The sequence below is a fragment of the Trichechus manatus genome, unplaced genomic scaffold (assembly GCF_000243295.1).
Source record: "Trichechus manatus latirostris isolate Lorelei unplaced genomic scaffold, TriManLat1.0 scaffold00174, whole genome shotgun sequence".
NCBI classification, from domain to species: Eukaryota; Metazoa; Chordata; class Mammalia; order Sirenia; family Trichechidae; genus Trichechus; species Trichechus manatus.
Genome location: NW_004444110.1, coordinates 1860524 through 1874419, shown reverse-complemented (window position 1 = coordinate 1874419; position 13896 = coordinate 1860524). Strand labels below are relative to the sequence as shown.

The window sequence follows — 13896 nt, the reverse complement described above, 5'->3', positions numbered from 1 at the left end:
AATGTTTCTCCCACTAAATTATGAGTTAATAGAGTAGGGACTGCATCTAATGCATCTTTGTTTACCATGTACAGTATGACACAGAAAGTAGTTAATATATATTTTTTAATTATTGCAGTTGTAAAACAATTACAAATATTTTATCAAGTATTAGAGTACTAAAGTTATAATGTTTATTTCAACTCTCATTAAATTCCATTCAAAAAGGAGATAAATGGAGGGAAAAAATAACTAGTCTCTCCCAGCTGGAATCCATGAATAAAGAATTAAAACAATCCTATAATAAAATTGTCTTTCTCTCCATTATTAAGTAAAATTCTTAAGAGTCTATAACTATTCTTTCTAAATCTCTCTTGGACTTCTCAGACTAAATGTGAAAGGTTTTGTTGTTACTGCTCTTATTGCTGTCCTCTCTGTGTTTTTAGCCAAATGTTATTTATAGAATATTTTCATGTCAAGACATTTTTTTTAATACATCAGCTTTATGAAATGATACAACCCCAACTCAAAAAATAATTAACATACACAGTCTTAACATGATTCCCCAACTTTCACATGCCAACTTATACATTATACAAATGTTTCCAAATTTAAATAAATCTTACCAAACTTCTAATAACTTAGTGAAACTGACGAGGGGACATTAGCTAGTTCACCTGCCCTAAAAATAATAGGCTACTGTTAATTATTCCCTAATAGCCATTCAAACAGTGATAATAACTAAGTATATATCTTTAATATCAATACTGATAACTATCAATTCAAGCAAATAAGGCACATAAGATAACACTATTTGGAGGAGAAATTGAGAGAAGTACAGAGAACTTTTAAAGAAAAAAAAGTAAAGAAAATTAGATAAAAACTCAGAAGATTTAAGACTCTAGATGAGCCAAAGTGGCAATAAACCTACAGAGGGCAAAAATAGAGTTAGGATCTACAAAAGGCATGAAACTGGACATAGCTCCTGGTGAGACACTAAATTAGAAGCTGCACCCAAGGTGAAAGAAAAAATAACCAAAGTACTAAGAAAAAGAGTTCTTTATAGTGTTGCAGTCTGGGTCTGGGGCCAGAACCAACACATAACTTTATAGGCTTCAACTGAGAACTGCAGTGAAAACAGACAAACTCAGGGTAGCCTCAAACCTGGGCTCCCCAGCCAAGTTCCTATCAGGGCTTTCCCAGTAACTTTTCACTATCACCATGGACTGGGGGATGACTGATAGGAGAGAGTATCTCCTCCAAAGGTCTCACCTACAGGATCCATAATAGTTTCCATGATTTTTCTCCTTCCCTATACTCCATCCATCCTGTTCACTGCAGTACAGAACTCAGTGAAGTTAAGCAATTTTTAACTTCAATTACATGTATTGAAAGTCTTCTGTACACTTGGAATTGTGATAAAAAACCAAAGTCGTTGCCATCAAGTCTATTCTGACTCACAGCAACCCTACAGGACACAGTGGAACTACTCCAGAGGGTTTCCAAAGAACAGCTGGTGGATGCGAACTGCTGACCTTTCGGTTAGCAGCGAGCTCATAACCAGGGCTCTGGAACTGTGATACCAATCTAAAATTTTTTCATTAATAGACTTTTTTTAGAACAGCTTTAGATTTACAGAAGAAACGAGCAGAGAGCAAAGAGTTTCCATATATTCCCCCAACACGCACTGTTTCCCCTATTTTTAACACCTTAATATGGTACATTTGTTACAATTAATGAAACCAATATTGATACATTATTAGTATTAACTGAAGTCCATAATCCATTCAGATTTCCTTAGTTTTTACCTAATGTCTTCTTTCAGTCCCAAGGCCCTATCCAGGATACCACAATACATTATTAGTATTAACTGAAGTCCATAATCCATTCAGATTTCCTTAGTTTTTACCTAATGTCTTCTTTCAGTCCCAAGGCCCTATCCAGGATACCACAATACATTATTAGTATTAACTGAAGTCCATAATCCATTCAGATTTCCTTAGTTTTTACCTAATGTCTTCTTTCAGTCCCAAGGTCCTATCCAGGATACCACAATACATTATTAGTATCACATCTCCTTAGGTTCCTCTGGGCTGTGGCTCTTGCCTTGTTTTTTATGACCCTGACAGTTTTGAAGAGTAGTAGTCTGGTATTTTATAGAATTTCCTTCAGTTTGGGTTTGTCATGTTTTTCTCATGGTTAGACAGGGGTTATGCATGTTTAGGAGAAATACTATAAAAGTGAAGGGCCATTTTTACCACATCGTATGAAGGGTGTATATATATACACACAAACACTATCCACATGAGTTAACACTGAAGCTGTTAACCTTGATCACCTGGCTGAGATAGTGTTTGTCACGTTTCTCCAATGTAACATTGCTCTTCCTCCTCCCCCTTCCACACCATACTCTTTGGAAGGAAGTCACTACGTGCAGCCCACACTTACGGAGTGGGGAGTGATGCTCCCCAAAACTTTCTCTTACCTCTTTTAATGTAATACTCTCAAAAGACCTATAAGGTACAAATGTTATCACTACTCTTACAGATAAAGAAACAGAAACTTAGAGGACTTGTTGAAGGTCACAAAGCTAAAACATGCCAGGGTCAGAATCAAACCAAAGTTTTCTGAATCTTAGGCTAAGTGGTCTTTTCACTGTAATACAGTTTGAAGGGCACAAATTACATATAAATAGCTAAATTTCAAGCTCCAGGTAATTCAACCACCTGTCTTTTTCTATTTCATTCACCAGGTTCCTGTATCTCTGGCAGTGGTTACCCTTTCTTATCAAGGAGCCATTTGTGGTGAAATGGTTAAGCGCTCAGCTGCTAACCAAATGGTTGGTGGTTCGACACTACCTGCCGCTCTCTGGGAGGAAAGACCCGGCGATCTGCTCCTAAAGATTACAGCCTAGGAAAAACCCTACAGGGCAGTTCTACATTGTCCTATAGGGTCACTACTATGAGTTGGAATCAACCTAACAGCACACAACAAAAACAACAACCCTTTCTTATTAACTTATTCAACTTCCACTCCTAGACCAAGGCCATGCTATTTTTCTGTTTTCTTTGATCTACAGAAACAGAATTTTTTTTTCAAACTTGGTTTCAGAAATATCCTTGCCCTTCTCTGAACCTGCCTTATAGAAACTGCCTGAACCACCTACTCCAGTGTTGCTGTTACCTGCCACCGAGTCAGCTGTGATTCACGATGGCCTTATGAACAACAGAACAAAATGTTGCCCAGTCCTGCACAGTAACTTGGTGTAGTTGATGAGAAGAAGACTGAATGCTAGTCTTATAAATAAAGGAAAATGTAAGTTAGAATAATAAAGTGGTTAAGAGCTCAGACTCTGGAGACAGAAAGTTCTGAGATCAAATTTCGGCTCCATCACCACCACTTTAACCTTAGAGAACTCACCTAGCATTCCTAAACCTCATTATCTTTATCTGTAATCCAGAAACTAATTTTAAGCATTCTGCATACAAAATAAGTACTGTTGCAGTTTCATGCAATATCTGCCCTCTATCATTTATAGAATAACCTACATAAATTAAAAACAGTGGCTAAAAATGAACTTGGAATTTACCAAGTTCAGATTATCTTGTACCTTTGATATCAGAACAATAGGGGATCTAGTTAAATGAAGAATAGTAATTACTTTGACTTGTGCATTGCTTTAAAGAAACAATAGGTTTTTCTGAAAATAGAATGCATTTTGTACAATTTGTCTATAAGACAAGTATAAGAAGAAAATTTCCCAATAAACTAGGGATATACTAAGCTCATTACATTCCTGTACTCACCAATACAGCTAATAAAGGACTTGCTGAAAATCCCTGTCAGATGCCTAACTATCCTTCTTCCAGAATCAGGGACAATTCTTCATAAAGTGAAACAGCCTAGCTATCCAAGGGCAATTAATCTATTGTAGTATTCCAGCCAAAAGCAAGAAAGAAGCCGAAAGGAAATTTCAACTGGAAAATATTTTGACGTAATTGACCCAGATGACAAACTAAACTTAAGCATATGTCAAGTGCTGCAATCTGCACAAAAGCGTATACATATGCCAAAGGATATTAAGAGCCCACACAAACCAAGCTGAAGTCTCAACTGAGTAGAGTATATGTTTTTTAATTACTGTTCAGAAAAGATGCACAGGGGAACTTAAAGGGTTCTTTTATAAACTCAGAGGAAAAAAAGTTTAAAGTCTTCTATCAAAATTCTTTATCTTGGGGACTAAGGGTAATTACCATTGTAAAAAATTTTAGGGAGTTTTTCCTTTCAATATGTCTAAAACACTTGTGTTTCCCAACTGGCTAGAAAACTCCAGTATATATCTACTTTCTCCTAACCACTTTCAAAATGTACAAGACTTGTTATTTCGAAAAGCTCAAATTTAATTATAACACTTAAGTCCCATGGGAAACAAAAATGTATGCTGGAACCAAAAGGTAACATTTTTCTTTACAGAAAGTTAAAACTAGAAAGAACAGAGTTTTATAGTCAACTTCTTTTACTTTACTTCTTCATATATAAGCTACTTCAACTCTCCTCATAAGCATAAATTAAATTAAGAAGAAAAGACTAGTGAAAATGCTGGAGAAAAACAAATTATCTTTTTATGCTTCCAGCTTTTTTATTTTGAATAATTTTAAACATAAATGAAAGTTAAAAGAACAGTAAAATGAACATTCATTGCTCATTAGATATATCTTCCACCCAGAATCAAATATCGAATAATATTGTCAAACTATATAGATTCTACATTGAATACAAATCCACTACATAAAAATTAGTGACTAGGATATGAAATAATCTTTAAACAAGTTATGAACTCAATTTCTTCAGATAATTTCTTAGCATCACTTACCTTTTCTGTGTGTGCTAAAAGAATTAAAAACTTAATAAAAAGCTCAAATACTAGTCACTAACTAGTAATTGTACATGAGTAGTGTGCAAGATAAAACTTTTAAAGAGCCTTTATCATCTTCTCACAGTGAAAAAAGACTACAAGTGAAATGTCTAAAGGTCTGAAAGGTTTTATATTTTCAAAGTTATCCCAGGACAGGCCAGAAAGCAGTCCTGGTAGCATCTGGAACTGCGGGCTTCAACAACAAAAGAAGGAGATACTAATTTGCAAGAAAACATACGTGTTCTTCTTTGAGACTCAAGTCTAAATAACTGTGAGCTAGGACCTCATCGGGTATGTCTTAGATTTCCAATGGACAAGAAAAATATAAATATATGAATACACAATTGTGGAATACACAATATAAGAATAAAAAAATTGAGATGGCAGTACAAAGTGTTAGAAATGTCATGCCTGTTACCAAGACAAAAGAGGACAGAACTAAAAAATTAAGACGATGTCTCTGGAAATTTTAAAATCACTCATTACCCCAACCTTTGAAACTGCAAAAAATGCTAAAGACCTCTGCTATAGTGATTCAGCATAACTGATCATGGTGGAAATTGCCTCTCCATATTTTCATTCTCCAATATCTTCCCAAAGAAAAGATAATTAAAAATATGCAAATACTAATGATTATATTGACGACACTAATTCTTAACGAGTAAACACACTTCATACACATATATACTCTGACAACAAAAGTGTTTTTAAAAAATGTTAAGTTTTACAGTGTACAGTATCTAAATTATTTGTAAATTCTAATCGTGAGAATAGTGAATTCACATCATTGTTATAACTAGGTCTTGGTTAAGCAAAAGTCACTGGTACAATTAAAAATGTAGAAACTAAAGATCAGTTACTATAATACATAAGCATAAGAAATAGTGAAAATCAAGAAGCTAAATAATCTCATCATCATCTACAATGTTTTGCTGATTACATGCACTAATATCTTATTTCTCTCTATGTATTGCCATCAACCTCAAATAAAAATCTACTGCTCTTTAAGATGCCTTTACATTTTCTCCTGAGGGGAGGAGGGAGGAGGCAGGGAAAAGAGTAGCCATTAAAAAAATTTAACACCTTACCTTTACAGCTAGGAAATTAAGTCCACTCTCATTGGCCAAAGCCTTTGCTATCATTGTTTTAGAGCATCCAGGTGGCCCATACAGGAGAACTCCTTTAGGTGGCTGTATACCCATCCGGATGAAAGATTCTGGATGTTTCAAGGGCCACTCCACAGCTTGTTTCAATTTCAGTTTGATATTTTCCAGTCCTCCTATATCTGACCAGGATACCTGCAAAACAGAACATTTTCTAAACAATAAGTTTTGCCAGGACAAATAGAGGGCTTAAAAAAAAAGAAAGAAAGGAAGAAAGAAAAAGAATATATCATTAACAAAAGAAGTGTAAGAGGGCACAGTACCATTTAAGCATCAAGAAGATCCTAAAAAAAACTTCAATAATATCAAGAAGTAAATTAGGTGTACATAAAATGTGAGCTGTATACTGCAGAAATACCAAAGAAAATATAATGTTTCTTACACCCATTGCCATTGAGTCGATTCTGACTCATAGTGACCCTACAGGCCAGAGTAGAACTGCCCCATAGGGTAGTGGATTCAAATTGCCAACCTACAAATCTTGTGTAAATAACTGTTTAAATGATTGAAGATACTGCTAAAGTCTATGGTCTATTCTGTTGTTGTCCTTGCTGCTGTGATAGCTGCCACTGAGTTGATCCCGGACTTACGGCAACCCCTCACGCAATGGAACAAAACGCTGGTCTGGTCCCAAGCCAGCCCCATGATTGGTTGCAGATCAGACTTTTGTGATTCATAGAGTTTTCACTGGCTGATTTTCTGAAGTAGATCATTAGACCTTTCTTCCTAGTCTGTCTTAATTTGGAAGCACTGCTGAAATCTGTTCAGCATAACAATAATATGCAAGCTTCCACTGACAGTTGGTGGTTGTTCCTAAGGTACTTTGGCCAGGAATCAAATCCAGGTCTCCTTTATGGAAGGTGAGAATTCCAACACGAACCACCAGTGCCTCATCTAGACGGCTTTAAAAATTAGGTTTTATCTGTCTGCAAATGGTCTGAGTCAGTGATACAAGGTCTCATCTATTGTTGTCAGCTGCGTTCAAGTTGGTTCCCAACTCATGGCTGCCCCATGCACAACAGAAAAAATGCTGCAAAGTCTTGCACCATCCTCCTGATTGGTTGTGTACTGGACTGCTGTAATCCACAGAGCTTTCGTTGGCTGAGTTTCGGAAGTAAATCTCCAGGCCTTTCTTCCTAGTCTATCTTAGTCTGGAAGCTCCACTGAAACCTGTTAGCATCATAGCAACATGCAAGCCTCCACAGACAGGTGGTGGCTGTGCATGAGATGCATTTGCAGGGAATCAAACCTGGGTCTCCCACATGAAAGGCAAGAATTTTACCGCTGAACCATTAATGCCCTCAAGGTCCCATCTACATATCTAACTTCTTATATTTCTTTTTTAGCAAAATTACAAGTATGTTTTTGTAGGTCACTGTGGAACATACAAGGAGCCCTGGTGTCACAGCGCTTAAGCACTCCATTGTTAACTGAAACGTCAGAGTGCAACCCACTAGCCGTTTTGTGCGAGAAAAGGCCTGATGATCTGCTCCCATAAAGATTTCAACCTAGGAAACCCTATGGGGCAGTTCTACTCTGTCCTACAGGGTTGCCTGTGCCAGAATCAACTTAATGGCACACAACATCAACACCATCGGACATACAATCTTTTCTGTCTTTGATATAATAATGAAGCACACTCAAAATTTTGTTACTTTTTCTGAACTAAGAAATAACTCCAAAACAAGATAGCTCTTCATATATTCGTTTACTTAATAAATATGTATTAAGAACTAAGTAGGTACCAGAAACTATACACAGGAAACAGAAGAATGAGAGAGGAATCCAGACCTTGAAGAACTTAACAACTAGTAATAATGCACACAAACAAACATAATGCAAAGGAAAGGATACAAAGTACAGTAAAAAGAAACAGAAAAAGCCTTTGGGAGTTTCCCCAGGAAGGAAAGATTGCTTCCATCTGGAAGGCAAATTGGAAAGCCAACTCTTCAAGGATAGACGAAATCTGGAAATGTGAAAACAGGGAAATGGTCAGGTAGAGGTCAAAAAACGAAGAAAGGCTCAGAAGCCAGGAAGTATGAAGAGGATAAGAGGAAAAGATTTGAAGCAGAGAAATAAAAAAAAGCAAAGTTGAAGCCAGATAGCAGAGGGGCCTGAAAACTATATTAGGGAGTTCAAGATCATCTTTGTGCATAACAAGTCTTTGAAGGTTTTTAATCTAGAAAGTGATATGGTCTGATCTGTGCTTCAGGAAGACGTCTCTGACAAGATTTATTAGAGAGGGGAGAAAGTGCAGGGAAACCAATTAAGGACGTTTTACAGACATCCTTTAAAAACAAACAAAAAAACAATGGGCCTGAACTAGGGTAATCACATGCAGATGATGAAGACACACTGGAAAGATATCACAGAGCTATAGCTGGAGAGTTTTGAGGGTACCAAAACTCTTTTGAGAGTAAGAAACAGAAAAAGCCTTTGGGAGTTCCCAGGAAGGAAAGATTGCTTCCATCTGGAGGGCAAATCCGAGAACCAACTCTTAAAGGATAGATGAGATCTGGAAATGTGAAAACAGGGAAATGGTCAAGTAGAGGTCAAAAAATGAAGAAAGGCTCAGAAGCAAGGAATTATAAAGAGGATGAGAGGGAAAAGATTTGAGGTAGGGAAATAAAAAAAGCAAAGTTTAAAATTTAAAGTACAAAAGAGGGAGAGTTCAAAGCTGACAAAAAGATTTTAAGATGGATTAACAAAGAAAATATGGACAAAAGAAAAAATGATCAATAGGAAGGAAAATAGATTATTTTCTGGATGTACAGAGCTAGACCTTGGGGCAGGATATTCAAAAGATGAAAAGTGAGCAGTTAGAAACGTAGGTATTACAAATGGTGCCACGGAAGAGGACAGGACTGGAATTCTGATTTCAGAGATATTCATATGCAACCAATAGCAGAAACCATGAGATCAATTAAAACTGCCAGTCGAGAGAAGAAATATGAGGGTGAATGGCAGATCTTTGGGCTTCCCCTACATTTAAGAGGCAAGAGAAGAAAGAGGAAGAAAACGCAGAAAACAGTCTACAAATCCAAAGAAAAAGAGAAGGGTTTTGTTTGTATGTTTTCTTTTGTTTTGTTTGTTAATGTCAGGAAAAGATTACTTTTTCCAAATGAACTTGCATGTTTTGTGGTTTTTTTGTTTTTTCTTAATTGTTGTTTTTGTTTTTTGCCTTCAGGCCTAGGAGAGTGTTATATTAACAACCATAATCCTGAGATCCGACTTAACTTTTTTTTCTAAGTTGCTTTCTTGAGGTTTATTTTGAGAAGTAAGATCATTAGATTAAAAGGCCACCATATTTTTAGTTCTCTTTATGCAAAATGCCAGTTTGCAATCCCAACAATTTAATCCATCATTATAATGACATCAGCAATAAATGTTAAGTTTCCCTGCAGCATCACCAGCTTTAGGTTTTATTTTGTCTTCGTGTGTGTGTTTTCCTTTTCTTTTTTCCCAACTGATTTCTGATTTCACTCATTAATACAATTAAAATTAAACTTGAGATTGCTACACATGAGCTTAAGGCTAAAAATATCCAACTATCATTGGCAGGAGCAAAGTTACTCTTTAACACGGCTCACTATTGTTGGAGTAATTTGGCCTGCTGTGGATAGAAGTGCAGCAGAGTTTTCACACCCTGATAGGTAAATCCCGTTTGTACTTTCTGGTGTCTGGTCATTTTTTATTATATTCTTTAATTTTTATTATGAAAAATTTTCAAACATATACAAAAAACAAACAAAACCATTGCCGTCGAGTTGATTCCGACTCACAGCAACCCTACAAGACAAAGTAGAACTGCCCCATAGCATTTCCGAGGCTGTGATTACAGAAGCAGACTGCCACATCTTTCTCCCATGGAGTGGCTGGTGAGTTTGAACCACGAACCTTTCCGTCAGCAGCCAAGTGCTTAACCACTACGCCACCAGGGTTCTTTAAACATACACAAAACTTGAAAAATCATTCCAGTAAGTGTCTATATATACTTTGCCAAAATTCATCAATTTTTAATATTTGCTACATTTGCTTTAGTGCATGCTCTCACTTTCTCTCTATACATACATATATGTATATACACACATATACTTAACAACTTTTTAATTTTCTGTTGAACCTTTATAAAGTAAGCTATAGATATCATGACACTCCTCCTAAATCCTTCAGCATAATTCTCATAAGAATAAACATTCTAGAAAGAGAGTTATAAGGAGAGTGATCAACAACTGTCAAAAACTAAATGGAACAGTGCTGCAATGAACACCGACGTACAAGTCTCTGCTTGAATCTCTGCTTTCAAGCCTTTTGGGTATATACCTAGGAGTGGAATTGCTGGATCGTATGGTAGTTCCTTTGTTAGTTTTTTGAGGAAGTATCACACTGTTTTCCACAGCAGCTGTATCATTTTGCATTCTCACCAGCAACGGGTAAGTGTTCCAATTTCCCCAACTAAATGTGGATCAACAGATGAATGAATAAGGAAAATATGGTACATACATACAATGGAATACTACCCAATCAGTAGGAGAAATGAAGTCTTGATAACATGCTACAAATATGGATGGAGCTTGAAGACATTATGCTGAATGAAATAAATCAATCACGAAAGAACAAAATATTGTATGATCTCATTTATATAAAAAGACAAAAAAAAGGAAAATGTATACAGACCAAAGTGGTTACCAGCAGGAGGGAGGGCGAAAGAGGAGATTAATGGTGATGGAAAATATTGCATTGATTAAGGGTAGAGCTGCACAGTAGATCATTGTAATTGCTGTCAACAAGTTGTATACCCGTAAAAAGTTGAACTGGCAAAAGTTGCGTGATAGATATCCTTACAACAACGACAGAAAAAAGAGTAGCTGGTGAGGCTGCTTATGTATGACCAAAAACCTCATGGGATTTGGTTTCTTGGTTTGGAGGTTTAGGGTTGTGGTTTCATGGGACTCCCAGTTAATTGGCCTAATAATGTCGTTAGTGCTTCTGTTCTACCTCTAGCTCATTGCGTAGTGCCTGGGGTCTTAAAAGCTTGCAAGAGGCCATCCCAGGCACAACAACTGGTTTCTATTAGCCTGGAGCAACAGAGGAAGAAGGAGAGTCCTGAATAGGAGGAGGATATGGAATGTGTGGCTAATTGCCTCCATGAATAATTGCCTCCTTTGCCATGAGATCAGAAGACCTGGATGGTGCCCAGCTACCATTACTGAAGATTTTTATCAAGGATTCCATAGAAGAATCCTGATCAAGAGGAAAAATGCAGAATTTTTATTCAAATTCTCATGGACTCCAAACTTTCTGGAGCCATGGAAGTTGGAAAAACCTCTGAAATACTCTTTAAATCTTAAAACAAAAAAATATTCCCCTGAAATTTTCTTAAAACCGAACAATAGTTTCGCTTAACTAGTAAAGAATGTCTCCCTTGAGCACTGTGCTCTTTCAAGATCTATCTATATGGGATCAAATTGACAACAGCAACTCAAAGGATTAGATAGAAAACTTAAGAGGCAGTGAGTTTATGTTAATGAGGGAGGAACAACTCAAAAAGAGGGTCAGAATGGTTGCACAACTTGGAAAAATGTAATCAGTGTCACTGAATGGCTAGAAACTGTTTGAATTAGTGTATGTTTTGCTGTGTATATTTTCAATAACAATAATAAGGTATAATTTAAAAAAACTAAATAGAGAGATCAGAAAGTATAAAGATTTGAAATGATCAATGGATTTAGCAACAAGGTTACCAAATAGAGCAGTTTCATCAGATCAGGAGTTTTCATTTTTATGCCGTTTACCAGTAGAATATAGATACACATACACATACATATGCAGTATGTATATTTATGTATATAACAGATTAAAGCAGAGTTTACCGTAACTATCATAAATGTAAAAGTCTGAGAAGCAATCTCTTAAACTCAAAAAAATGAAAATGATAATGTGTCATTGTCATAATTATGCATGATACCTATTCACTTGTTACTATACAATCATACCTATAATGTGAGAAGACCACGCACTCTGTAAATAAGCTCGATGAGGAGATGTTTCCATGCCTTGAATTATATGTAAGTACTGGGGTACGACAGAAGAATACTTACTTAGTCTAATGTAGGTAAGTAAACATGTATAGATATGATTTTCTTAAAGGTTAGTATAGAGCTATAGCCTTCCTAATCAATGACATTTTAAAAAATACAATTTATATGCTCATAAACAGCTAGGAAGGGTTTTTTTTCCAGGTCTGCATTAAACTAAATAAACCTGGCAGTACAAACCTGATATCTCCAATGCGATATAATTTGGCATTTAATACATTTAAGCGTGTTTGCCTTTTAATCAGACTTCTAACAAACCTTTAAAAGAGGCTTTAAAATGAAATTAAAATCAGGTAATAAATAGAAGCAGCTCCATGAAACATACATTTTGAAAATCACCAAAAGAGGAGACTTCTGGCAACATGGCACTCTAGGCAAAAGCACCACACCGTCCCTCCACAACAAAGATCCGAAAAACTATGCCAAACAGAGAAAATAGGAATCCTGAAAACCTAAGCATGAAATGAAGAGATAAAGAACTCAGTGAAGCACCAAATGGAATAAGAAACTGACAGCGAACAGAGAGCGAGGAGACATATATGGAGAGGTTCCCTATCAGCTAATACAGCACAGATTCGCCATCTTGGACTTATCAGAGACCAACAAATAGGGGGTATGAGAAAGCAGCTTCACGAAGCTTCCAGCAGGAGACAGAACAACAAGTAACTGGCGATATACGCTTTCCCAACCCCCACCCTTCTTTACCCTGACTCGGCCTCCTCTGCTTCCCGCAGCCACAGTCTCTTGGCCAGGAAGCACCAACTACTTGGATTCTACCCGCCCGCACTGGCCGACTCCCTGAGTGCCATTTGTTGGCTGCTGGTGTTGCTTTTTTCCGCTTCTTTTCATTTCTTCCTTAACTCTCACCACCTCTCCTGCCTTTTGCTAAAACATTTGGCTCCGTGGGCCATCTTTGCTTCTTCCTGAGGGGCTGTGGAGCTCCGTTCGAGTGTAGAACTGCTTCCTGGTCCATGCTGCCACGCTGGTGGGATCCTGGGACTTTGTTTGTTTGTTTTCAATTGCTTGTTTTCATTTTCTTTTCTCGAGTTAGGAGCCTGTTCTGGCCAAGCAGCGCTGCTCAGCTTGGTACCTACCCCCTCAGCTTGAGCAGGCGAGCAGAGGGATCCCTGAGAGCATTTCTTTTTTCATGGTTTTTTTTTTTTTTTTCTGTTTTTTGGGGGAGTTTTCTTGTTCTTTTTTTGTTTTGTTTTCTTTCCCCTCTTGTTCCCTTTTTGTCTTTCTTCATTACTCAGCTTCTCGTCTCTCTATAACTTCCTTCTCTTCCTGTCCCCTGGATACCTGGCACTGAATACCTCTACGCCTCCTAGCCAGGCTGTACTTCAACACCTGGGAACAACTTCCCCAGACCTTGTAGCCGCACCAGTGGGATCCCTGGGAGCTTTGCTGTTCTTTTTTCTAGTTTTTATTTATTCATTCTTTTCTTTTCTTTTTTTTCTTCTTCCCCTTTTCGTTTTTCTCCATTTCATAGTCTCTCATCTCTCTACTCCAACAGCAAGCTCCCCTAGCACTCTTTTGTTTGTTTCTATGTTTTTGGCTCCTGTTCCTCTCTCCTCTCTCCCATACCCATCTTAGCTCCACACATCACAATCCACCCCCTCCATCCTGCCTACCTGCACCACACGCTGAACATCATACCACGAAGCAGCACAGGCACGGCCTACTGGAATCTGCCCTGCACTGATTATTGACCGGCCCTGGTGGCTGTAGTAAGTGCCACAAA

General features: G+C 37.2%; 1 protein-coding gene across 3 annotated transcripts in view; it reads right to left on the bottom strand.

Annotated features, from left to right (window-relative positions):
• The window catches only part of AFG2A (AFG2 AAA ATPase homolog A), a 355632-nt gene that overhangs the window by 263205 nt on the left and 78531 nt on the right, over positions 1-13896 (bottom strand). For all 3 annotated transcript variants that reach the window (XR_002825682.1, XM_004386855.2, XM_023741156.1), the window contains exon 11: positions 5983-6192. Coding sequence is in view for 2 of the 3 variants with exons in the window: in XM_004386855.2 (XP_004386912.1) it covers positions 5983-6192 (210 nt within the window). In the remaining variant the exon portion in view is untranslated. The remainder of the gene's footprint in view (positions 1-5982; positions 6193-13896) is intronic.